The 25643-nt window shown below is 41.6% G+C and overlaps 3 protein-coding genes across 6 annotated transcripts; 1 reads left to right on the top strand and 2 right to left on the bottom strand.

Annotated features, from left to right (window-relative positions):
• Nucleotides 1-617: 617 nt before the first annotated feature.
• On the top strand, nt 618-7176 carry LOC117491911 (protein regulator of cytokinesis 1-like). Of its 3 annotated transcripts, XR_004556801.1 has the most exons (15): nt 618-771; nt 1231-1363; nt 1450-1572; nt 1672-1905; nt 1989-2159; nt 2288-2437; nt 2539-2686; nt 2787-2923; nt 3020-3115; nt 3907-4053; nt 4151-4261; nt 4384-4479; nt 4985-5146; nt 6733-6893; nt 6993-7176. XR_004556801.1 is itself a non-coding variant. In XM_034142047.1 (14 exons), exons 1-14 carry the CDS (start codon nt 761-763, stop codon nt 6793-6795), a joined length of 1782 nt encoding a protein of 593 aa, XP_033997938.1. In that variant the 5' UTR covers nt 618-760; the 3' UTR covers nt 6796-7176. The 3 variants fall into 3 exon arrangements, 2 of the variants coding, with proteins under 2 accessions (XP_033997938.1, XP_033997939.1); XM_034142047.1 differs by having other exon boundaries at nt 6733-7176; XM_034142048.1 differs by lacking the exon at nt 4985-5146 and having other exon boundaries at nt 6733-7176.
• A 440-nt stretch (nt 7177-7616) lies between these two features.
• Nucleotides 7617-10424, bottom strand: LOC117491924 (ubiquitin-associated protein 1-like). Its single transcript, XM_034142068.1, has 5 exons — nt 10243-10424; nt 9136-9639; nt 8862-9032; nt 7940-8041; nt 7617-7836 (listed from the first exon to the last, which is right to left on the bottom strand). Exons 1-5 carry the CDS (start codon nt 10354-10356, stop codon nt 7702-7704), a joined length of 1026 nt encoding a protein of 341 aa, XP_033997959.1. The 5' UTR covers nt 10357-10424; the 3' UTR covers nt 7617-7701.
• A 756-nt stretch (nt 10425-11180) lies between these two features.
• Nucleotides 11181-25432, bottom strand: clpxb (caseinolytic mitochondrial matrix peptidase chaperone subunit Xb). Of its 2 annotated transcripts, XM_034142044.1 has the most exons (15): nt 25147-25432; nt 24587-24664; nt 23499-23659; nt 23257-23371; nt 22357-22511; nt 22068-22227; nt 20997-21038; nt 18259-18435; nt 17359-17523; nt 16399-16487; nt 16063-16227; nt 15674-15973; nt 12864-12956; nt 12668-12774; nt 11181-12538 (listed from the first exon to the last, which is right to left on the bottom strand). In XM_034142044.1, the coding sequence occupies exons 2-15, from the start codon at nt 24639-24641 to the stop codon at nt 12448-12450; spliced, it is 1875 nt and encodes a 624-aa protein (XP_033997935.1). In that variant the 5' UTR covers nt 24642-24664; nt 25147-25432; the 3' UTR covers nt 11181-12447. The 2 variants fall into 2 exon arrangements, with proteins under 2 accessions (XP_033997935.1, XP_033997936.1); XM_034142045.1 differs by lacking the exon at nt 20997-21038 and having other exon boundaries at nt 25147-25430.
• Nucleotides 25433-25643: the final 211 nt, after the last annotated feature.

Here is a 25643-nt window from a genome sequence, read left to right as displayed (position 1 = left end):
AGTGAGTCGGCCCTGTTAAGGCCCAACGCGGCCGTGTAGTGGAAATGCGCCATAAGGCACCCTTCCGGTGGGACTCATGGGACCTTATTTCGGAAAAAGTTTGTTTTTAAGTCAATGGGGAGAGAAAGATTATCTTTCGATCCCGTTTGAATTGTGCCACGAATTACACATATGATGTTTGTCAATCTTAAATAATAGCTCTCAACATGCCCAGACTTGTAGTGATTTTCACCTCTTTTAATACTTTTCGCCTCATTCTGAAAGAAAGAAGTGAAATGTGCCAACGTGACGGCCGTCTTGGTGTGTGGTGCGAGACGGGAGATGTAGTTCATTGAGCGGTTTCACACACAAAAAAAGTGTTACTTTCACAGTTTTACGACACATTTTTATTTTTTTGACTTGTAAAATTATCTTTTAAATTGACAAACATCATATGTGTAATTCGTGGCACAATTCAAACGGGATCGAAAGATAATCTTTCTCTCTCCATTGACTTCAATGCATAACTTTTCCGAAATAAGGTCCCATGGAGCTCAACCGGAAGGGGAGGGACTTCGCCTCTCGCCACCGCCCTAAAAACAACTTCCAGTGACGTCACTCCAACCAGCCAATCGGAGCCCAGATGTGGTTTCGGTGCAGATTTCAAATCCGTAGAGCGGACAAACAACGAACCGTAGAGACTTCATAAATTCATAGTTAGGACCGCTTCTGCGTTAGGAAGACTGTTTTTTTATTTCTGTTTTGAGTCTGCGGTGGAAACATGAGAGTGAGGTTAGTAACGTAGACTTTTAATATAAATTGGTTCTAAATTGTTTACACTTAAACGATATTATTCAGTTAGCAAACATATTTCCTGATTAGGCTGTCGAGATAAAGCTAGCTAGCTTTAGCTACATTGACACGGTTTGTGTCACGCTGGGACGGAGTAGCCGTCCGTGTATGCTGCAATGACTAACTTTAAATGGTAATTAAGTTGAATGCTGTTCTAACGCTCCAGCTGGTAATATTTAACTTTACAACTAGCTAAGCTAATGCTACAAGACAGCTTCGGGGAGCGAGCATAGGTCAACTTAGCCCAGCGGTATCTAACGTTAGCCCTCTGCTACTGACAGTCCGCTAACGTTACTTGATTTGATATTATTCTCTACCGCTAACGTTAATATTGTACTGGTTTGACTGGTAACAGGTGTTTTTAAACGTATCCTTCACACTGCTGTTTTTCTTTTCCAGTGAAATCCACGCAGCAGAGTCTGTTGCTTATCTCAACAGAGCTCTGGTTAGGCTGCAGGATATTTGGGATGAAATCGGTATTCCAGAGGAACAGCGCGTACAGAGAACCAACGATGTCCACAAGCACATTAAAGTGAGTCATCAGTTTAAATAAGATTTAAAGTCTCGACTTACGGACGGAGTTTACAAATGATTTGTTGTGTTACTCTTGTCCTATAGGGGCTGTTGGACCTGATGATTACCGAGGAAGAGCAGCTAAAGAAGAGATTAATGAAAAACATTCAGGCATTTCTTGAAGAGCTAAAAACGTTGTGCCGTGAACTTCAGCTGCCTTCCTTTGAGGTACAGTTTCGTTCAGGAATATATCTAGGTGTTTTCATATTACTGTCTGGAAAAAAAGTTTCTTAAGTTCTTGGACTAACTTTCTGGATTCCTCTCAAGGAGGAAGAGGACTGCTCCATGTTGCAGATTGAGAAGAATAGCCGTACACGTTTGGAGTTGATGAAGGAGCAGAAGAAGCAAAGAATGGAAGAGCTAAAAGGCCTCCTAGGCGAAGACCGTGAGCTGTGTGACATTATGTGCACTACCCCATTTGGCATTGACCAGGCTGCCATCCCATCACTGAAGCAACTTGAGGCATATCGCGCCTACCTGGATGATCTGACCAAAGAGAAGGTGTCACTGATGTTCTGCTCATTTTAAATACTCAATGCCTTTTTCTTATAATGGTTGGGAGTCAACTTGAGTTATCTTTTTAGGAATGTCGTCATGATGAATTTGTGAGCCTCAAAAGGGAGGTCTCCGTATGCATGGATGATCTGGAGCGGAATCCAGAGACCAGTTTTGAGATGGATGTGATGTCTGAGGATGAGGAGGCATTTTGTCTCTCAAATGACAACATTGCTGCTCTTAAAGTTCTCCTCAGTCAGGTGAATTTCAAACATTTGTATCTTTAATGTTTTTGAATCTGATTCTCTGGTCAGATTGAAAGAAGTCTAAAACAAACATCATGTATTATTTCATAGTATAATTGATTGTTTGATATGCTTCCTTCCAGTTACAAGAAAGCAAGGCTGAGAACGAGCTGCGCTGCTCATCTTTGCGCATCACCATCAAGGAGCTGTGGGAAAGACTTCAGATTCCCCAAGAGGAGAGGGAGCCCATCTCTGAGCATATGGTCCTGTCAAAGAAGAGCAACGTTGAGGCAGTAAGAAATCTGCATTATTTGCACCCTTACATTAATGATTTCAGACAATGCATTGGTGTTTTGTTTCAACAAACTCATACATTAACAATGTGTCTTTCCAGCTCCAAGCTGAGGTCCAGCGTCTAGAGGTGCTGAAAATGCAGAGCATGAAATCTTTTATTGTGGCCATCAGAGGGGAGATCGCCCTTCTCTGGGAGAAATGCTTCTACAGCCAAGAACAGCAGCAAGCCTTTTTTTCATATCATGATGGTAAATATCTGCTGTTTTCTAACAGCCCGTACACCTAATGTATATGCTGTTGATCATCACAAAGGAAATGTGGGTCTAAGTGCACGTTCTCTCTACCCAGATGACTTCACAGAAGACATTCTCCACCTGCACGAGGCAGAGGTCAGCATGCTGAAGAAGTATTACGAGGACCACCAAGAACTCTTTGAGGGAGTCATGAAATGGCAGGAGAACTGGACCCTGTACTTGGAACTTGACGTGAGTACTGTCTTTGAATATAGTGTGGCAGCATTTAAAACAGACTTTTCTAGGTGTGGTTACATGTAAGGATGTATGTGCTTCTCTCCATCTCAGAAAAAGGCCAACGACCCTGCAAGATTCAACAACAGAGGTGGGAACCTTCTGAAAGAAGAGAAGCAGAGGGCTGACCTGCAGAAGAGCTTGCCTAAGGTTAGAATATATATAATTGGGAGGGATGAAACTCCTCTTTAATGGTCACACAGTGAAATGTATTCTCTGCATTTAACCCAGTCTGGTACTAGGAGAAGTGGGCAGCTATTGTACAGCGCCAGGGGGGAAGGGGGGTGTCCGGCAGGGCAGGAGGCGTATTGGGACCTCTCCAAGTAGCAGTCCACACTCCATATTTTAGGTCTGGTCGGGGACTTGAACCGGCGACCCTACAGCTCCCAGTCCAAGCCCCTACTGACTGAGCCACTGCCGGACTAGGAAGTGTTTAATTGTATGCTTTGCTCAGTAATTATAGAGCAGAATTAGTAATTAACTGTATTAAACTAGTCAAAAAGCTGTTAGTTCAATTCAAAACAACATTGGATAAACTAGCAATAAAACAAATTAGCTCAAGCTTACCACATGTTAGAGTGAAAACAGCTGAGGGGTTGTTGGTGCATTACTGATTCTCGCCAGCAGGTGGGGGTACTGACACAATCAGGGTTCCTAGCCGTATGGAAGTCATTTTAGTAGTATAGAAAAATATTTGCATTGGCTCTGGTTTTCTTTTAAATATAAATAAAAAATGATAGATTCCACAAGCAAACTGTTTTTCAATAAGTTTGGGGAATTGAGCAAAGCCAACATTATAACCCGTGTGTGAGAGAGCCAGGGCCAAGGGAAGCGTGATTATCAAAAGTGAGGAACATGTATAGTAGAGGTAGAATGAGCCAACTGCAAAAGTAAACATTACATGTCAACAAGGTCAAATGGTTGTTTCCTGTTTGTTTCAGCTGGAAAGGAGTCTTAAAGCCCAGATTGATGCTTGGGAGCAGGAGCACGAAAAGGAGTTCCTGGTCAATGGACAGAAATTCCTTGAGTACGTGCAGCAGCAGTGGGATCACCACCATGCTGAAAAGGAGAGGGAGAAAGTGGAGAGGGTGTGTTTTAACTTTGATTTAAAAGGCTAAATCAAGTCTTACATTTCTTTGTCAACAGGATTTTATATGACTATATTCTTCTTTTTGTTTAAATTAGCAAATGAAGAAAATCAAACAGATACAGGAAGACATGTTATATGGAACTACAATGAAAACACCATCCAAAAGGCCGATGGGAGGGACTCTCACGCCTGGAAAAGTGAGAAAGGTAAGATGGTGCTGCAATTTTATTTGAATGTATTTTATTTGAATGTATTTCATCAACTGACTATACCTCAGTGACTGAATAGATTCAAAGATTCACCCGCCCTTTTTCCTTCTGTCTTTTAGCTCAATGGCACCACCACCATGTCCACTCCTGGCAGCTTCCTCAGTGGAACCATGTCCCAATCGTCCGTCTCCAAACCCCCTCTGTCAGCCAGCAAGGTGAGCCCCCTGTCTCTCTGACCCCTCACTGACCACATTCACCATACATTTGAGAGCCTGTTGGATTTTGAAGGTTAGATTAATTAGCAGGCTGCAATATTGTCTCTTTGTTTTCTTTTACCTGTATATGTATGTCAGGGCATTTAAGCACCACACAGACATTTTGTATGGGGATTTCATCTTTTGTCCTTACTGATCAACACCTAAGTATAATACGTTTCAAGTATGCTGCAGACCATGACATGGAGAGATAAACAATAGGCTAGAAGTGAGCCCAATTGTAATAAGAGGAGGCTCATGTCCCCCCTGTATACTGCTCACCTTACATTTATGATATGATAATTGGATATGGCATTATTATCGTATTCTACTAAATACTGTTTGAAGCAATCATTTTTATTTTATAGTACACATGGTTTGTTTCACCTCTGAATGGTCATATAGTTTGGTCAAATGAAAGGGTTGGTGAGAAAGCACATTTTCATTGAAGCTGCTCTTGTTGCAGTTATCCGTCGTGCGAACCCCTAGACCGGCAAAGACTCCCCGGAGTGCACTAGACCGAAACAAGGAGAACATCTCTCATCTTCGAAACACTCCAGGAAGCACACCAATGTCTCAGGATACTCAAGAAAACACCATCATTGCTGGCTCCTATTCCGACTTTACGGTATATACATTTTTATATCGATTTAGTGAATCCCTTAACCCAAAACTCCACTTAAGTACTCTAGTGAAGGAAATGACTGCATTACCCTACATCAGTGCTATGGCTACATTCCATTTGAACTAGGGCTGCACGATATTGGAAAAAACTGACATTGCGATATTTTCTTCCCCGGCGATATGAAAAAATACAGGAATTTAAGAAAAGCCTTTTTTTTTGGTCCGCAAACCATCCTTTCTTGAACTTTAATGCTATACAATTGGTATTTTTGTAACTATATTTAACCGGATGAAGGATTTTAGTCACGGACTTCTGGATCTTAAAGGGGACCTATCATGCAAAATGCACTTTTGTACGTCTTTTATACATGAATATGTGTCCCCGGTGTGTCAGGGAACTCACCAAGTGTCAGAAAACACAACCCTCTCTCTTTTCCTCCATACCCAAATCTCTAAAAACGGGGCTGCAATTCTGACGTCAGAAAAGGGGTGCTCCGCCTATATGGGCAACTCTCCACCTATCAGGGGAACTGGAGACGCTGTAGTACATATGCCAGGCCTGTAAGTGGCGCTGTAGTCTGCCACAAAAGCAGAATCAGCCCTTGCAAAAACAGGGCTGGAATAGAGCGAAATGAGGCATGGCTAAAATGCATGGTCTGTTTTGTATTTTGAAAAAAAAACTTCACAGACATGTTTTATATAGGTATGGCCCTACAATATATGTTTCAAATATAGCATGATAGGTCCACTTTAAGTTATAAGAGCAACAAGCTGAGCTAGCTCGGTTATCCTGCTGTGATCTGAATGATTGTGGTTTGCTGTGCATGCAGAGCCTGCATGTCACTCACTCAAGTACTCCTGACATGAGAGCCGCGCAAGTTTTCCTTTTGTAGCAAGCAGCAAAATAATTGTAACATGACGTGTTTGAGTTAATTTGCCTACTTAATATCGCACGTCCTAAAAATAAATCAAATAAAAAATCGCACGTCCTGCGATGTCAATACATCGTATTGACATACGTATGTCAATACGTTATGCATGCGCATAACGCGATTATCGTCACGACACGATATATCGTGCAGCCCTAATTTGAATGCTTAAGAAGTTATCCTCTGCCGTATGGCATCACTGTCAAGTCCTAGAAAATGACCTAATGCATGTCTTAGGGAAGAGTTGTCTCTTTTTATATACTTGTACCGGATCATGTCATTTTGGATGTGCATTAACCATTTTGGTCATTATCAAATGCATCATCTAAAAGGCAATCACATGTACTCTAAGACTGCATAATGTTTGGAAACTGATAAAGACAATCCGTACATCCCTAAAAATACACATAGCAGTATATTTTCAAATCATTACAAGATTGTGAACAAATAAATCTCCTTCGCTGTAAATGACATTTTCCAACATATTTCTTGAAATCTAATTGTTTTCCAAAGTTAATGCATACAGAACACACGTTTATATATTACTCTCTATATAATAAGCATTTATATTCCCATGCCACAACAATGAATGCACATAAAGACATTTCAACTCCTTCCATATAAAAAAAACATACTGAAAATGTTTCCTTTTTTCTTTCAGAGAGACCTCTCGAAGGCTTCTAAGTCAAACGTAAAGTTGAACTCGACAGTCAGCCATCAATGAGGAATGTCTCCGGCGCTGCACATCACCTCTTTACGGCAGTTGGGTGTCATTTTTATAAAGGACAGGAGGGAACCATAATGAAACTTCTTACCAAACATGTAAATATTTCACTCTGTCATTTCCCTCTGCTTTATGCATTGTTGTGTCCAGCTCATGGCGTTTGTACTGGCTTTTTACCTGACTTTTTTTTCTTTCAGGAGTTACCGCCTTTTTTATAAGAAACGCTGTTAACCATATCTAGGGCATTACTTTGTGTTAGTACTGTAGCAGCTAGCTATTGCACCCTGACTTTATTTCTCCAGCTGGGATGACAGCTAAATCTTCAGTGGTCTTCTTTTCTTTGTTTTTAATCAACCTGTAAATAAACCTTTCGGATACCACTTTTTAATGTATCATCTTTTCATACATACCGGTGTGGTTGAATTGCACAGGTTGCATAAGAATAGAATAGAATAGAATAGAATAGAATAGAATAGGGAGGGATGAAACCCTCTTTAATGGTCACACATGCAGAGCACACAGCACACACAGTGAAATTTGGCCTCTGCTTTTAACCCATCCTAGTACAAGGAGTCTAGTACTAGGAGCAGTGGGCAGCTATTGTACAGCGCCCGGGGAGCAATGGGAGTGGGGGGGGAAAGGGGGTGTCCGGTGCCTTGCTCAAGGGCACCACGGCAGGGCAGGAGGTGAACTGGGACCTCTCCAAGTAGAAGTCCACACTCCATATTTAGGTCTGGTCGGGGACTTGAACCAGCGACCCTACGGCTCCCAGTCCAAGCCCCTACTGACTGAGCCACTGCCGGACTGAGCCACTGTATTATGCTTTGGCACTATATCAATAAATATTATAGTACATTTCTCAATAATGAATATCACATGCAGACTGGAAATGGGGGGATGTTTTGTTTAAGTCATGCGTGTCATGAGTTCCTCCAGAGCCCTCTCTCTGTGATTTTCATGAACAAGCAGCACTTCTTTGATTGCACTTTGCTGGAAGCCCATCTCATTAAACTGAGTCAGAAGGCGCAGGAACTCCGCAGCCTGAAAAGTCAATTATTACAGTTAATACAAATACTTATTAAAGGTTTGCTATTTTTGTTTTACAATCTTTTTTTGTTTGTGAGCACTGCCGAGTGGGAATCACCTTGCTCTCACAGTTCTGAAACATCTCCAAGGCCTCCTCCACCTGAGCCTCATCGTAACCCAGAGCACACAGATGCTCACTGGCCACCAGGTATTTTAGGAGCTGTGGATTACGGAACAGATATTTATAAAATCAGAAATCCTTCAAATGTCCCACAGCGGGGACATTTACAGCTCCAACAGCGAAGGGGGACATTTACAGCTCCAACAGCGAAGGGGGACATTTACAGCTCCAACAGCGAAGGGGGACATTTACAGCTCCAACAGCGACGGGGGACATTTACAGCTCCAACAGCGAAGGGGGACATTTACAGCGTCACAACAGTACGGCTTTATTGCTGATAAAAGGCAACAATAAAGAGGTAAACCCAGTAATAAAATAAATTCACATCCGTGGTATAACATAGTACTATAAAAGAAACAAAACATATAAAGGTATTGAAAAAAGTAGTCTGTCATAAACAATAATTTCTAAATAATGAATGTGTGTATTGCAAATGGCATTGATTATTACACATGAGTGTAGCGGCAGGTAATAACAAAAGAGTGTATTGCACATAGGGTTGGTTAATAGGCTGAAATGCTAGGTCTTGTCAAAGTGCAAAAAGCACGAGGACACATCTATATAATGTTAAAACGTCAACAGGGTTTTTAATTGAATATGTTTACCTACTGATACTTGACAGGTCACAAACAAGCTGTTATAATTGTATAAATAAGACCATTGGTTGCCAGGTCGTGCGCCCACACATTAGTCTAAGTAAAGATCTGCCAAACCAAAATGAACACGTGTTCTAAGGTGTGAGTTTTATTTTTAACATTATGAAGTCTTTGAAGGCAACTATAAAGTATTTTATTCATGCATTATCAGGGTTGATTAAAAGCACAAAGACTGCAGATATGGAACACGCAGTGGTGTCTACCTTCTCTGGGCTGTGGTAGCCTGTCCTCTGCAGAGCCAGGATGGCGGTGTGTAACGGGAAGCCCCTCTCCGTGATGGTTCCCAGGAGCTCCCTCTCCTCCTGACTCAGCGCTGACAACAGCTCTGCTGCGGAGTCAAAGAAAACCCCCCGAGAGCCTCCGGTCCTCTGGGCCTGGTGACAACGGAGGAATAGATACAAATATTGGGTTATAATGAAGAAGAAGAAAGGAAATGATGAATAGTTTTCTCATAGACTGGGACAGAAAAACCACAACCTGTCTGCAGTTTTTGACAAGGGGCCCAGCAGAGGAGGGTCTTGGCTGCCTGGGGGTGATTGGAGCAGGTAGGGTGGTCTGGGAGTGTTTTCTGCCCAGCGAGCGCTGCCTCTTCTTGCTGCTCTTCTGGGAAGAGGAAGGACCAGGCTGTGTGTCTTTGACTCTCGAGAGGGGCACTTTGGGTGCAGCGCTCCGGGGCCGCTCTCTGCTCAATATTGAGAAATGGGGGGGGTCTTCAGCGGAGGAGGCTTCATTATCCTCGTGGTACCCATCTTCCTCCTCAGAGTCAGAGATGAGGAACCTGACGGTGCGATGGTGCCAGCGGGGGTCTGCAGAGTTCAGGCTGTGGCTGCGGGGTCGAGGGGCCCACATCTCACGGCTCCTGTGATTGGCCCTGTGGCTCTCCTGAGGGCTGCTGATCATCAGCCAGTAGGGGGGGCAGGAGGGGGTCTCAGAGACTGGCTGCTGCCCACTTAAGATCCATTTCTCCAAGTTGAATTTATACTGGAAAAAGAAGATCTTCAGCAACAAGATGTATACACAGCAGTCTTAGTAACAGGTGTTACTGATAACATTCACATGGCTCCTTTGCATTCAATTGTCTCATTGTCCCTGAAAATGACACAGGTAATGGAATTCATCTATTATTTATTTACATCCAAGCTTTTTCCTTTGTCTCATACCACCATTGTGTCTTACTTCAAAAACACTTATAACATCAATAATAAATGCAAGAGAAATGCATTGATTAGAAAGTCATATTGTGGTTGTATGCCTCTGCCATCAAGCTGCAGCCTTAATTCATATCCGATCAAAATTGAATCACTTCATTAATTCATCCTATTAGACATTTGTGTGGAATTGTCGTAATAGACAAAATCTTGGCCAAAACGAAAAAAAAACGTCAGAAAAATAGATAGTTGATATGTCATAAAAAGATAAAAACGTCATTGTATAGGACGTCATAGAAATGGACTTATGATATAAACTACAATGAGAAATGGATTTAGAAAATATGGTAAAGCCATCGAGTCAAACTTATCACTGGCATTGAATTGATCTTAAAACTTTAAATCTTAAATATGTTGATGTTTAATCAGATGAGACCTCAGTGTCTCGCAGTATCCGAGGGCAGTCTGGCAGAGCGATGTCTGGAGCAGTCACCTCCTCCTGCAGCGGGCCCAGCAGAGTCTGAAACGGGACGTCCTCCAGAGTGCTCATTTCCCCCAACAAACAACCTTCACCAGAGAAACAGAAAGAGCTTCTGAGTTTTAAGTTTTCAAACCAGAGCTTCAGGGAACTTGTTTTCATTCTTACCTTTGACAGCTATTCTCTGTGAAGTCCGCACTCAGCCATCTGAAGAGTTGATGGTGTTTGTTTGGAGGAAACACAAAGACATTATCGTACGTGATAAGCCTCCTCATCACTAAGCCTCTGACATCATGTGAGGAGTTGTTTACAAATGCACAGGTACAAGTACAGATTATGGAGAATTTAACCATATATACAAATAATGATATGCAAGACTAACATAACAATGATTAAAGAATAGCACATTAAAATATTATTTGTACTAGTAATATATTCATAATATTATACAGCATTATGATTTTACCAAATCACAATTTTCATGTTTATATGAAGACACATTTTCGTATGACTTTTTAATTTGAATCTCAATTTTCCCTCGAAGGGGATTATAGAGTGCTGACGATGATATCCAGAGATTAGCCGATTACATAAAGCTGACAGCGTGGCAGGCTGGAACAACAACGTGATGTAACAATTCATATTTCATGTCAAATGTAATCATATGGTTTGCAGTAAAAACATGAAAAATAGCAGTGATGAGATGTTCTTGTTTTCATGGACACTTTTTAAAAATGTGCCAAAGCTACATTATATATATGTTGAAAATCAAATATGATAACAAGAAAGAATATGTTTATCAAGATCATTTCCTGTTTCCTGTGAGGAAGATAATTAAATCATTTTAGAGCATGATGTGGTCTGCAGAAGTAAAAATGGGAAGCACAACTGAAAAGTATTGTACAGAGATTTACATTTTATTTATATATTTTAAACAATCACAATAAATGTTGGATTCACAAACTTGGGTGGGGGGGGTAACAGACCTCTGAAAACAGGAAAAGCAGTTTTAAACTTAACTTAAAAGAAAAAGGAAACTTAAAAGCAAAGGGAGAACAGGTCTAGTTTAATCTCATGTTATAGCACAGACAGCGTTTTAAAGGGTACAGCAGCGTGGTTCAGATCTGTCAGAGAGCAACGAGGCTTGATTACAGACGGGTGCACCGAGATACTTTAGTAACAGGATATTACATCACTAACGGAGAGGTGAGTTTCCAACACTGGGGTACGCACAAAGAAATAAAAATACTTGTGCTGTTCTGAGGGGGGACTGACACAGCAGGTTCAGAGCCAACTGGAAGAGATTATCCTTAGTTAATAAAGCTTGGGTAGACCATTTTAAAAAGTGATTTTGTCAGGTACTGGAGGCTATCTGTTCATCTACCTGCTGATCCTGCAGAGAGTCCTGTGGGGAGGAGGTGTGCGAGCAAACCGATACATTCTCTAAAGACTGGGCTACAAGAGGAAGCAAAACACTGAAAAATAACCATTCTTGCTGCTTTAAAGGTCACCATAATTATTATTATTATTATTATTATTATTAACCTGCTTGTTTAGTTTGCTGGTGCGTTACACTTCACAATGTGTTCATCTATTTAAAGTTCAAGGCTTACAAACTGCTTACAAATGCTACGTCAGCAGCACTTACAGCCCAGTTCTACTGTGAACACCATTATTACAATGGTGGTAAAGAAGACAACATCAACATATTGATGTGCTCGTGGAATAATATGCCCTTTTGATTTAAGGCATTACTTGACTTGGTAACATCACTTCTACACTTTTTCAGCTTTTTTTCAAATGTACAGTATGATCCCATCGTTTCCATTTGCTTCCCTTGCCTTTACAGTCCGTCACCACAAAAAGAAAAAAACAAATAAACTAGCTACAGATCCTTTCATGAATAAAATTGCATTATCTTTATATAGATACAAATTTGAACAATCCCCAGAGATTGAAATATTTTATTAAGGTCCACCCTGCGAGTGCACCGCTAGAGAATTAACGTTTCTGATGCACGGGACCAAAGGACTCGTCGTGAAAACACCAGCCTTCAATACTTCTACTACGGTGTCCACAGCTTGTTTGTCGGGGGTGTCCAAAGGTTCATAGTGATCTAATGGTTTCAGAGACTGTCTTTAGGTGAAATGAGAGACATGTGGTTCAGTTGTTAGCAGCGTCCGCCTGCCGAGGCCAGTTCTCCTCCTCGACGCCCGAATCGTATTCCTCCTCTGTAGACTCCTTGGCTGGAGCTCTGAAATTCAAATGGAGACTCAAGTTCAGGTTTCACACCGCAAAACACTGTGGACTCAAGGAGCTTGGATTGAGGAATCTGATCTCTAACATTACACACATGTGGATCTGTGAGCAGAGAAACACTGACCTGATATATCTGGGTTGTGATTTTCCCAGGACGATGTCTTTGTTCAGCTCAACAGCCATGATGTCAGAGTGTGGCACCTCAAACATGGGCTCGAGGAGGAGCATTTCCTATGAAGAGTGAGGATGTGTTCAATGAGTGTTACCTCAACAGCACAAAAGGAGTATTCAAGTTTGAAACCTGTCATTAAGACACATACCATGATGGACCTGAGCCCACGAGCCCCGGTTTTCCTCTCCAGAGCCATCCTGGCTATGGCCATCAAGGCATCTGGGGTCACGTTGAGTTCACACTGAAAAAACGAACACTGCAGATTAATTTTAAATTCTACATATACAAACATTCAGGTTCCAACCAATAGTTACATCCCTGCACTCCTTTTTATGCAGATCTGACACAAGAAAAGCGAGCTGCCTGTCAGCCGCCAGTGAGACAGAACACTCAGTGAGAGGGAATCTACCAGGAATGTGTACTCGCAGGTCTTTAACTACATGACCCTGCTTTGTGTTGTGACAGCAGCTCAGTGGAAACCCCCACTCAATGGCATACTCACTAAGCAAATGCAGTGGTCTCATTCAAATAAAAGCGGGGGCTGTGTTTGCTTAACACAGTGCTGCTGCCTGTCTGAATACAGCTTTAAAAGGAACAGTCAAATAAATAGATTACAAAATATATATAGATTGTTTTGGCGGGGGTTAATCAGTGTTAGAAATATTGGACATTACTCCGGACAATCCACAGCAACTTGCAAATGTATCACCACGCAGAAGGGAGCCTGTACTTATGGACAGAGGCTTGTGCTCACTCCTTAGCGGTCTATTTAGTTTCATTACATTTTAAAGAAGGCAGACATTTCTACGGCTGATATCTCCAACACGAGGCAACTCAAAGCAAAACTATCAGGATTGAAATTTCCTAAAAATGAAGGGGTCTTAATAGGCGCGTTCACACCAAGTACTTTGCCGTATTTAGTGCCGGCACTCAGTGCCCCGGCACTTATTACCCCAGGGCATTTAGTACAGATCGCGTTCACACCGGAGTACTTTTCCCTGAGGGAAGATTACGCAAATGAGCCGCTGACGTCACTTCGTCTTCTTCTGCTTTGGGTTTACTGGCAGGCCGCAAACAACTTCACGGCGTATACTGCCACCCGGAGTCCCCGCCCGGAAGTCCCCGGAGTTGGGGACTGGCTTCAGTAGAAGCTGCTGGGACTCCCAGCAGCTTCTACTGAAGCCTTCCGAGTAAATCGCCAGAACGCCGACACCTCCTCATCTCCACCGCTCCCATGTTTTATTTTGTGTTGCCATAAGTTTCTCCCTGCATTTGTGCACTGGGCGAATGCTAATGCTAATAATGCTAATGCCAGGATAATAAAATGGCGGCTCTACAAAACATTTCAGAGTTGTACGAGGCGTGGTTTGCAATTCGCCCAGCCAATCAGAACTGGGGCACTTTTTTCCCCCAGGAAAGTACCATCTCTCAGCAGGCACTAAAAATGGGGGTAAAAGTTCCCGAGATGAAGTGCTCTTTTTGGTGTGAACGCAACATAAGGGGTACTAACGGAACTAAATGCGAAAAGTACGGTGAAAAGTACTCCGGTGTGAACGCGGCTATTGGCTCAACGGTCCCTTCAACACAGTACTGTAGCAGCCACTGTAAGGCAGTGTTGTAGTCAAGTCACCAATTCACGAGTCCAAGTCACTCTCGAGTCACCACTCTTCGAGTCCGAGTCCAAGTCCGAGTCACCAAGGGAGAGTCGTAGTCGAGTCCGAGTCCAAGTCCGAGTCACCCAAGGAGTGTCCGAGTCGAGTCCGAGTCCGAGTCATCATTACCTGTGTTCGAGTCCGAGTCCAAGTCCGAGTCACCCAAGGAGTGTCCGAGTCGAGTCCGAGTCCGAGTCATCATTACCTGTGTTCGAGTCCAAGTCCAAGTCCGAGTCACCTAAGAAGAGTCCAAGTCAAGTCCGAGTCACAAGTCTTCATGTATTAATCTTCGTGGATATATGTGTTGAAATGTAGCTGCTCCTCTACATTGCTTTTATCCTGTCATGTTATACTAATCTGTCTATTGAACTGCTGTGAAGCCAGTTTGGCTACAATTCTTGTAATAGGTGCTATACAAATATAAAGCTTATTACTAATATTAATATTATTATTATTATTATATATAAATAAACTATGTTTAAAATGAGTTACATTTTAGAGAAGTGATTATATTTGTATGCCAATATTTTCCTATGGTAAAGTTTTCGTTTTGCACTTTTATTTTGATAGTAATAAGATCGGGACTCTTATTTTGAAGGAACTTTTACCGGTTAAATCGGTTTACTGATAAAGATTTAGCCCCAGAAAGCACACGGCTACTTAACATGCAAAATGACGTCATTCTGCATGTTAAGTAGCCGTGTGCTTTCGTGTTATCGGCTGAATCTTTATTTATTGATTAGATCACGTTACTCTGATGAGTGTTCAAGACAGCCTATATGTCTGAACTCGATGTTTAGAGTAATGTGTTACGGAGCCTTCTCTTCAATATTGTTTCCACAGAGCATTTTGCGCTGCTCTTTTCCAATGTCGAAGCAGAATGTGTGAAAGCATACAGCACGATGCGGGGTGTGTCTCTAGACATCTTTAGACTGGAATAGCGGGGCCCAGTACGTGAACTCGCCTCGCAGCCGGTGCACACGCCAGGATAGAGGACATCAGACTCCATAGAAAACTTGCTCGAGTCCGAGTCCGAGTCCAAGTCGGAGCGTCAATGTACAAGTCGAGTCCGAGTCATCGTGGGGGGAAAAATGCACGAGTCCGAGTCCGAGTCCAAGTCAGCGTACGCGATAATTCACGAGTCCGAGTCCGAGTCCAAGTCATCGTGTGCGAGAATTCACGAGTCCAAGTCCGAGTCGCGTCAATCAGTGCGCGAGTCCGAGTCGAGTCACGAGTCCCGAAAATCGGCACTCGAGTCCGAGTCCAGGACTCGAGTACTCCATCTCTGCTGTAAGGCAACCCTTACTTTGTCCATGCTGAACAGAGCCTGGTACTGGGGCACCACAGCGTTGCGTGGCTCCGTCAGGATTCGGACTAGCGTCTCTTGGTCCAGGCTGTGCAGAGGGACGACCACAGGAAGACGCCCCACAAACTCTGGGATCATCCCGAACTCGATCAGGTCTCTGGCCTCCACGACCTTCAGCAGCCGGTCCTTCTCCTCGATCTCCAGCAGGGTGTCTGTCTCTCCGCTGGTGTTGGCCTGGTCTGCGGCGGCCGCTGCACGACGGCCCTGCCCCATGTTGGAGGGAGTTCCAAAACCCAAATACTGGGGTGTAATGAAACAAGAGGACCAAGTTAGAGTGACTCTGTGAGCTGACTCTCTGAGGACACAAATAAGTCATATTAAAAACGTACCTTTTCATTCTTTCTTCTGCTGATGATTCTGTCGAGTCCGTTGAAAGCACCGGATGCCACAAACAGGATGTTCGTTGTGTCGACCTGCACCGTTTCTCCTCTCAGCTTCCTGGAGTTCTTCTCAGGAACATTGACGATGGTGCCCTCCAACAGTTTGAGCAACCCCTGACAGAGAGGAAAAGAAAACAACCATCAATATTACAAGTTTAACAACAAGGCATCAGGATACTCGTAACAGTAAATAAATCCAATGTGCTGCCGTATTTATAAATCAAAACTGTGTCTATAAAGAAATGCGTTAAATCTCTTTTGAGTGCAATCGGGTTGAACACTGACCTGCTGGACTCCCTCTCCTCCTACATCTCTCAGCTGATGGATTCCAGGCACACTGCCAATCTTATCCACCTCATCCAGAAACACAATACCTGCACATGAAACACAACATTAGTTTCACATCTCGCAACTCCATGACGACAGCCCCAGTCTTAAATCCACTGTCTGCAGACATTTAAACACTCTTAACGTCATATTAGTAACATCACATGATGCACTTTCAATCATGATAAAAAGGTCCAAATGATCCAACCACTGCAAAGTGAAGTAAGTCAATATCAGTTTCATCTTTGACAAAGGGTAACTCACTGCTGCGGGGAGAAACCCTTGTAAAAATGAAACTGATGTTTATTTTTGTTCATCCAAGTGTTTTGTTTTGTTTTAATTCCTTCCTCTCCATGCTAGCACTTACGATCAGATCAAGCCACTTATACAATACCCCTGTAAGGAATTGACATTGTGATCTAAATATGCACAATGGAACAGTTTGGAGGGGAATAATGCAGTTACTGCTGTAGAAGTAAACATTATTTTAACAAGGGTTAAGTATCCAAGAGTTTATATTTAACAAGATTCTTATGACATTGCTTTATAGACTTTAACCTGTAACTATTTAACATTTATAAGCTGTTAAAAGATCTGTGTATATATGAGAGAGTGCAATGAAAACAAAGGTGGTTCTGTTTTATACTGTATGACGGCTAATGGAGGATAGAGGTCACAGTGCCATGATGTTTATATTGACGAGACTCTTTCGCCTTGTATAAACATCTGCACTGTTTTGGTTTTCTGCTAACTTTCTCTTTTTAACACTGCTAACAAAACCAACTGCACATCCCTTTAGATTTGAATATGTAGTACTGTGTGTGTGTGCCGATTCAGAATGCCCATATGACATGTGAGAAAACAAGTCCTATCAGATGAGATTTGTCCACCTTTGAATGAATGTTATTGTAAAGTCACCTTGCTGTGCTTTCTCCACTGAATAGTTGGCATCTTGCAGCAGTTTGGCAATAACTGACTCGATATCCTCTCCCACGTATCCAGCTTGAGTTAGTGTGGTGCAATCGCATATCGCAAAAGGAACATCCAGACAACGTGCCAGGGTCTGTGCCAACAATGTCTTTCCTGGGGAAAAAAACACAAAACAAACATTGTACAAACTATTTTTGAAACACACTTATGTTAACAGGTACACTGAATATGAAGGTGTTTAAAACTGAATGATGAAGCATACGTTAGTGCTGCATTTACAGTATTAACAACAGTTCCTAACCTGTTAAGCCCCGAGCCTGTTCTTCAGGTTTCAGGCTCGAAAATGACATGCCCAAAACAAATGACTACAACTTAACTTCTAAAAGGGTTATATGAATAATTTATTTTAAGCAAGGTTACATCTGTGAGTTGGATGTAGAAGTGTCAGAATCAATATAGATGTTTCTCAATCAGAGTAAATTCAGATGGAACATCGCAAAAAAAAGGTAAATTCTTACCTCCGCCTAAAGAAAAAACATTACTTATAGTGAAAACCACCCTTGAATGATGGGATGGTAGACTAAAAGCTTTAGGAATCCAAACTATTACATATAATAAGTACCCTGTATCAAGATTGAGGCAAAACAAGTGAAATTTGACCTTTTTAGAGAGGTTTAGCAAAAAAAAGTTCCAGGCGGAAAAAGCTTTCGGCACATTTGGGTACATCTGGTTCCATCAGTGCCATTTGACCTTTTTCAGGTACCAGACACAATTTATTTTTTACACAATAAGACTATGAAGATCTTCCGGCTGTCTGGTTTGGTTGGGGATTGTTATCAAACTGATATAAAACAATATCATGTATGATATAGTAGACACAACACTGACCTGAGCCAGTGGGACCTAGAAGTATGATGTTGCTCTTCTCCAGTTTGATGTCGGTGTGTGTGGAGTCCAGCACCTCCCCGCCTCTCTTCTCCTGAGGCGCCTGCTGGCTGGCCTGCTGCTGCATGGACGCCCCGAGAGCGTTTCCATGAGGACTGATGCCCGCAATCTGCAGCAGCTCTGCAACACAAAGCAAAGACACAGGGGTCAGCTGAGTGAGGATATGAGAAATGACTGTAAAGATGCAGTCTTCGGTTTCAACTTCTGCATAATTTAAACAGGCCATCCATTTTAAGTAGGGATGCTCCGATCGCCAATTTTGGGGCCGATCGCCGGAATCAGTATTGGCCGATACCGATCGCCGATCCGATCGAGTGGGCGGGGCCTATGGGGATCTTCCATTTAAAGTGATGTTTAAAACTCAGTTAATGGGGCTCATTCACTGGCGCTTCCACAAACAACAACCAACATAATTATTACATTCAAATGAAGTACATTATTCAAGTTTACATTAACTTCGGATAATAACACTGAAGAAATTAGCGGAACTGCTCTTTTTTCCTCTCTCTCTCTCTCTCCTGACAGTCTGTCAGTATCTCATGCAGCTCACGGATCCAGTAATGAGTGACCCGACAGTGAAGAATAAACATATTTATAACTAGTTTAGCTTGTTCCAGAGGTAGATAAAATAGCTAAGTGTGTAAGGTCTAACTCTTAGTGTGTGTTTCCACTACAGCGCGGAGCACGGTTTAAGAGGGCTGTGACGTCAGCGGCCCGTCTTTGGTTGCGTTTCCACTTGGCCTAGTACCGGCCGGCGGGTCCTAATTCACAGTTTTTCTGGCCTCATAAAATCGTGGGTCTAGGGCCAGAGACAACGAGGCTGAGTCGGGCTGAGTATGCTAAACTAGAGAGAGAATCGCTGGCAAGGGGGCAACAACTACAACAAGATGGACATATTTGACCCTGATTTAATTGTAATACACGTTTCAAAATGATGCCGAAGTAACAACATACTGATACCGGTTAGTAAAAACCATGAATTAATGCTTTGTCAAGTCTGCAGACAGACGGCAGGCAAAAAACCTTTTAAAATGCGTGTTTTCTAGATGGAGATTGGCTAAGCTAACGCAGTATATGCTCCGACCGTCCACACTCACAACAACGGCCTATACAGACATAAATAAAGCAGCGACTGTATTCAGCATGACACAGACAGTCTGTGGTGTGTACTTGTTTAACTTTTGTCTAGTTTCTGAACATATATGAAGAGCTGTGAGCTCTGAGTGCTAACAGCTAACGGCTGTGTTGTTTTTCTGGGGTTCTCATTGAAGATGACGTCACGGCTCCGCCTACACTGCGTTACTATAGATACTACCCCAGTTCCTAAACTGTAATGGAAATGCGCCATAAAGTGAGCCAGTCCTAACGAGGCCTAGCCATACCGAGCGAGGCCGTGTAGTGGAAATTAGCCATTAGTGTGTGTTTCGCTCCGCTCACCGGTCCGTCACAGCGGGTGGAGCTGCAGGATTTCTGCTTCACACACATTGCATACCGCTATTTTATTGTCTTTTTCGGACACCTTAAAATACTGCCAGACTGGTGAAGCCATTTTGGCGAGCTTGTTTTGCCGCGCAGAGAAAAGTGTCATGTATTTTACGGCATCATTTTACGTCATGCGATCGGCTCTCGCGATCGGCATTTTTAGAGAGCACCGTTCGATCGGCAGAGAGTGATCGGAGCATCCCTAATTTTAAGGATGTTTGTGTCAAACTGTGCATAGAAACATTGCCATGTGCAGTCTTAACATATACATGGCCTAGTCAGTGTGGAGTTACTAGGTGAGGAGAGCAGGGCTGGAAATAGAGAAGGTACAGATGTGAATGCAGGTCACCGGGTTACCTCATTGTCCGGTAAATCAGAGATTAACAGGCTTAAATCATTTTGCTTCAGTTCTGCAAATGATAGTTAAATCAGTAGTCACTACTCTGAAACTAGAGATGTTCCCAAAAAGTATATTAAGTGATTCATTTGCTGTAGTAATTTATAGCTTCTAATCTGATTCTTTATGTTTTGTATAAACTTACAATAATTTACCAAGAATTTCTACCCGAATTAAAATCTGACTGAAGAGCTACAAGTCTGTACAATTTTGGCATTTGTGCAACTTGGAAAAAAAATCAGATTATGATGATTAGGTGGCTGTGATTTTTTGGGTGGTGCCTCTAATGCAGGGGTGTCAAACTCAAGGCCCGGGGCCGAATCTGGCCCGTGACTTCATTTTATGTGGCCCCGCAAGAGCTTGCAAAGAATAAAATATGTTTATTATACGGTTACATGCCGTTTCTTAGAATTTGCCTTTTTTCTCAGAATCTCAGATATATTTTTCAAAATGTAACTTTCTTTTTTTTATTTCATTTTTTTTTAACTTTTTTTTCCAGAATTTGGCTTTTCTTTTCACATAACTTTGTGACATTCTCACTGAAGAGACTTGCAATTATTTTCCCTAGAGCTCTGCTTTCAGACGTAGTTAATTATTAAGTTATTATCCTATGTGATAATAATCCAATGCAGAGGCAATAATGTAATATAATGCATTATTTTATATATATGATATATTTATATAGTCTTATATATAAAACTGGCCCTTTGAGTGCAACCATGATGCTAATGTGGCCCGAGATGAAATTGAGTTTGACACCCCTGCTCTAATGACACAAGAGTAAGGCGGACCAATCACTTACTTGTGAACCTGTACTCATCCTCTCGTCTTCTCATCTCTAGCTCTACAGAGAGAGGGTGAAAGTACTCAAATCAATATTATCAATAATCATTACCATTAGGGCACTATGGTTATCAGCTAAAACCTCTATACAACCGGTGTCGTCAAATATTGAACAAATGCCAAAAAGATTACAATTCACAACAAGTTATAATTTAAAAGACACAGCTGCAATCTCTCTAATTAGTTATTTGAATAGATTTAATTAATAAATAGCTCTTGATTACGTCTTAATGTGTAAACAATGTAAGATATTTTCCCCTAAATGTAATTGCTTGAACAATTGCATTTTATTTGTGTGAACACTGGCATGCCAACAAACAGTAACTTCTAACAATGGCTGGAGCCGTTTTGCTCGGTTGCATCTCCTCTGTTTACTTTATCAGGAGATTTATAAAACAGCCTTGTTGGTGGTATAATATTCAAATTTAGTTTTAAATATACTATATACTAATATACTACTGTTAGATCGTCTCAGAAACATATTCAAAACCCAAATGGTAGAACCTAATCTGTCATTTTAAATTACAGGTCCCTGTGTTTGGCTCACTCTCTCCCCACTTCCTCTCCGACTGCTGTGAAGAATGGAATGAAAACAAAGATGGCGTCCAAAAGTAGGTCAAAGTTCGGGACTACATATTTGAGCAAAACAAATTTAGTCCAAGAAAAAAAAGAGACAGAACCTTTTGTGAAAGTCACTTGAAAGGCAAATTTCCTTTTTTGATTGCATCTTGGGAGTTTTGAAGCTCAGACAAGAAATATGTTAGGGGTTTTCCAAAACTTTCATTTTCTTTTCTAAACACTCCTGTGTTTACCAACTGTCAGACTACAATAATGGTCTTGTTTAAAGTTGGAAAAATAACAGATTATGTAGTGATGTACATATTAGAATATGTACATCACTATTCATTAATATGAATCTTCTTCATCAAAACAAACACATTAGAAATAGCATTATCTAATGCAAAGCTGGATGGGATTTAGACCTAAGAGCAGCAGAATAAAACACTCTACAGACGACAGTAATACTGACCCCGGGGTGTGAGGGAAGGCTGTTTTTCCACCTCCACCTGCTGTCGACTCCCAGCAGGAATGTTGTTGTAGATACGCTTGTAGTGATTGTACACAGCCACGGCTAACACCTTTTTAGCATATGACTGGCCAACAACAAACTTGTCGAGGTAAGCATATATCTGGAGAAAGGAATTTATATTTCACTACAGTATCAAACTATAACAGACGGACTATTACAATGTGTTGTGCAACATGTCAATGGAAGTTTCATAAAAGCATAATTTTGTCTTCCTGCTTTGATTTCTCACCTTCTTAGGGGGAGGGGGCGGTTTCTGTGAAAATGCCAGTTTCACTGCCTCCGCAGCGGACTCAGGCTCTTTGTTTAGCCCCTTCTTAGAGTCCGTTTCAGACAGAACCACAAAAAAGTGATGGCATTTCTCACATTTGACAAATCGTGTTGATGCTGCAAAAGAACAACACAAAACGTATTAAAAACTGAAACATTTCACACTGGTTGATTCAAAAACATTTGCAACATTTAACATTTTCAAAAATGTGTTTTGCAGATCATTAAGCTGACTGAAAATCAAACCAAAAATAACTCTGTTTAGATTGAAGTAGTTTCCCTTTTTGCTGAAATGGACAAATGGCCTACGGGGAAACCTGCTGATAAATATGATGCAACAGGATAAATGTGAAAAACAAATAGCTGTTACACGTTGCACTCTTTGCTATAATGCACTTCAACCTGTCATCACAGTTGATAATCAGAGGACTACACATTGCTGCTTGGTGCACAATCTAACAATATAAACCACACTTTTAAGTTGAAGCAGGCAGCCGCTTATCCCATAGTTAATGTTGCAACCCAAGCAGAAAACAATGTTGTTGGATAACAATGAACCCAAACTCTCAGTGTTTACTTGCAGGTTGTCTTCTTAACAAGTAATGCTAGGAAATGACTTATGATGGATGTTTGTGGTGTACCATTGTTGTGCTGTTTGTTTATATTTATTTCAGTCCACCATCACACTTTGTAACACAGAACATTTTTTTTTAAATCCTGGATAAAACATTTGTATATCTGACGAGGCACTATGCTGTACTTTTATCTCTGTTTATTCAGTCACTGCATCAACCATCTCCCTCTGTATCCTACTCCTACCTGTCTTGGTAAATGCTTGTCTGATATTAAGAAGGTAACTCACACACAAAGGTCTCTACATGTGTGCAGGGGTCTCCACATTTAGGGCAGCGTAGCTGGCTTCCTCCCTTTCCTGAACCACCAGAGCCAGAGAGTCTTTTCCCCTCACTGACGCTTTTCTGTGTAGAAAGAGACTGTGTCAGCACATGTTTCATTGTATTACTAGTATCTGTTCCATGTATAACATTGTGTGTTAATACTCCCATGGAACCGAGCTACAAGTACATGTATCTTCCAAGAGCTTACCTTTCCACCATCACTTCCACTGTCCTTTGTTGTCCCATCTTTAGCGGCATAGCAGACCGCAGACTCTGAGAACGACCTCACCCTGACCCGGGGAGGGAGGTGAGTTTCCCGAGACCCATGACGACTCAGAGAAAACAACTGGATGCGGGAGCAGGACAATCCTGTAAACACAACAGCAACATCCATATTGATTTCCAATGTAAACATACATTTTCTATTACAGTTATTTTGTTTACCTATACAAAACATATTACCATGCATAATAATAGGGCAACAAGCTAAATGAAGAATGTCTTTGTACTTTTATCGTGTTAATAATCCTAAAGTGAGAAATTGAATTCAACAGAAAAATAATCTGCAAGCATTTAAACAAATTAATAATTCCACTTATTTTATAACCAAACATTTAGAACAATTCCTGTTACAGTTTCTCCAAGGACATTAGTCTGAAAATGTAACTTTGAGCTCAGATGGCCTATTTTCCTCATTTTGTTACACTTAATAATAAATAAATATGAATAATACATGTTTTGATTAAAAAATAAAATTATCTGCAGATTCATTAATAATGAACATAGTTGTTAGTTATGGCCCTATGTGCACCACTGCAGGCAGTGAACATAAGTCACAATACATCGGATAAGTCAAAAAAGCTACATAATGTTATATGCCTATATATTTCAGCTGAACACACTGCATACTATCAGGATCATCAGTTCATAGTCAGGGGAATAAAGTCCACAGTTTATACATGTGCTCTAGCTATTGTACATTATGTTTCCGTTATGCAAGTGGGACAGTATCTAGTTGCTGTAACGATTTAGCTTAGCTATTGCGACATAACTATACATGTACTGATTAGTGATTTTTCATGTGTCAATACACCAGAAGGCTAATTACAGCTGTACAACTTAATGAAAAGTTAAGAGTGATGCAAGAACTTCAGCTGCCTCACAGCTACACTTTAAGAAACTGTTCCACCTGCTGTTGACATATTACATGACGAACAGCGGTGTGGGTTATCTGCAGACCCACTTCACAAACTGTAGCACAATGTCATGCAGCTTTGCTGTACAATGTGTTCTTACCTCGGTGGGCTGTGTTAAGGAACAACCTGGCAGCCGAAGTGCATGGACAGGACATGACTCCTCTTTTGGCTAAAAATCCTGAAAATAAACACAAAGTTAACAGTGTCGTGAGAAAGAGACGCTGATTAGCCCTTAAAACATTTCAGAACTTCAACGTCACTGTTAGCATTAGCAGGTCATTTGCTGCCGAAGGTGATTTGCCTGCTTATGACTGTAAAACATCATCTTTTTTTTAAAGTGTAATGATTGGTTGGGCTTTTACGACCTCCTGATATCTACCCGTAGCAGGACATGGCCAAACAAATAATGTAGCTAGCTGCTTTCTATAAATACACGTTAGCTACTTAAGCTGGGCCCAAGCCTGCACTACCTGCTGAAACCCCCCTGTTTGGACAGACAGTCAACACTGCGCAGTGAATAATCTGACTGACTTTACCCTGAAACAAGCTAGTTGTCAGGACTGTTGTTAGTTAAATACCTAGATATATTCTGACATTACTTCAGCTAAAGGTGAAAGCAACATATAACTTATAAGCTAACATATAGCTTGTTTTACTCACAGGGCACGATGAAACCAGTCCCCTTCGGAAAAAAACAAAACAAATGTGCAATGTCACAGCAGCGTTTGCCCTTTGTTTTTGTGTTGTTGTTGTGTCGTAGTAATGTCACAGTATCGCATTAAAATGCTAAGCTTTTGCTCCTCTAGGCCACAGTTTCCCAGGTGGGACACGACCCAAAGTGATGTAACGCTGTTATGAACTAGGTTACGCGGCTAGCTGCTAGCTAACCTTCTCTCCGGGGGTACAGTAGCTAGCAGGAGTTATTAACCGATGTTAGTGGTGAAAGCAATATGGCGGCTGTATTCGTGTCTATGCAGTTCATACCCGTCCATATCTGTGGAGATCTAGTGCTTCATAATAGGCGTTAACAGGGATGAACCTGGTGCGTTCAATGATCCTCGTAATGTGCTTATAGTGTTGCCTTTGGGTGACACTCGTACATGTGTAATACTGTGTTGAATTGAGTTTTGAAGGAGAGGTGTCATGCTTTTCCGGTT

Source organism: Trematomus bernacchii, unplaced genomic scaffold (genome assembly GCF_902827165.1).
Source record: "Trematomus bernacchii unplaced genomic scaffold, fTreBer1.1, whole genome shotgun sequence".
Taxonomy (NCBI): Eukaryota; Metazoa; Chordata; class Actinopteri; order Perciformes; family Nototheniidae; genus Trematomus; species Trematomus bernacchii.
The sequence above is the reverse complement of the archived record's forward strand: the minus strand, read 5'-3'. Positions and strand labels throughout refer to the sequence as shown.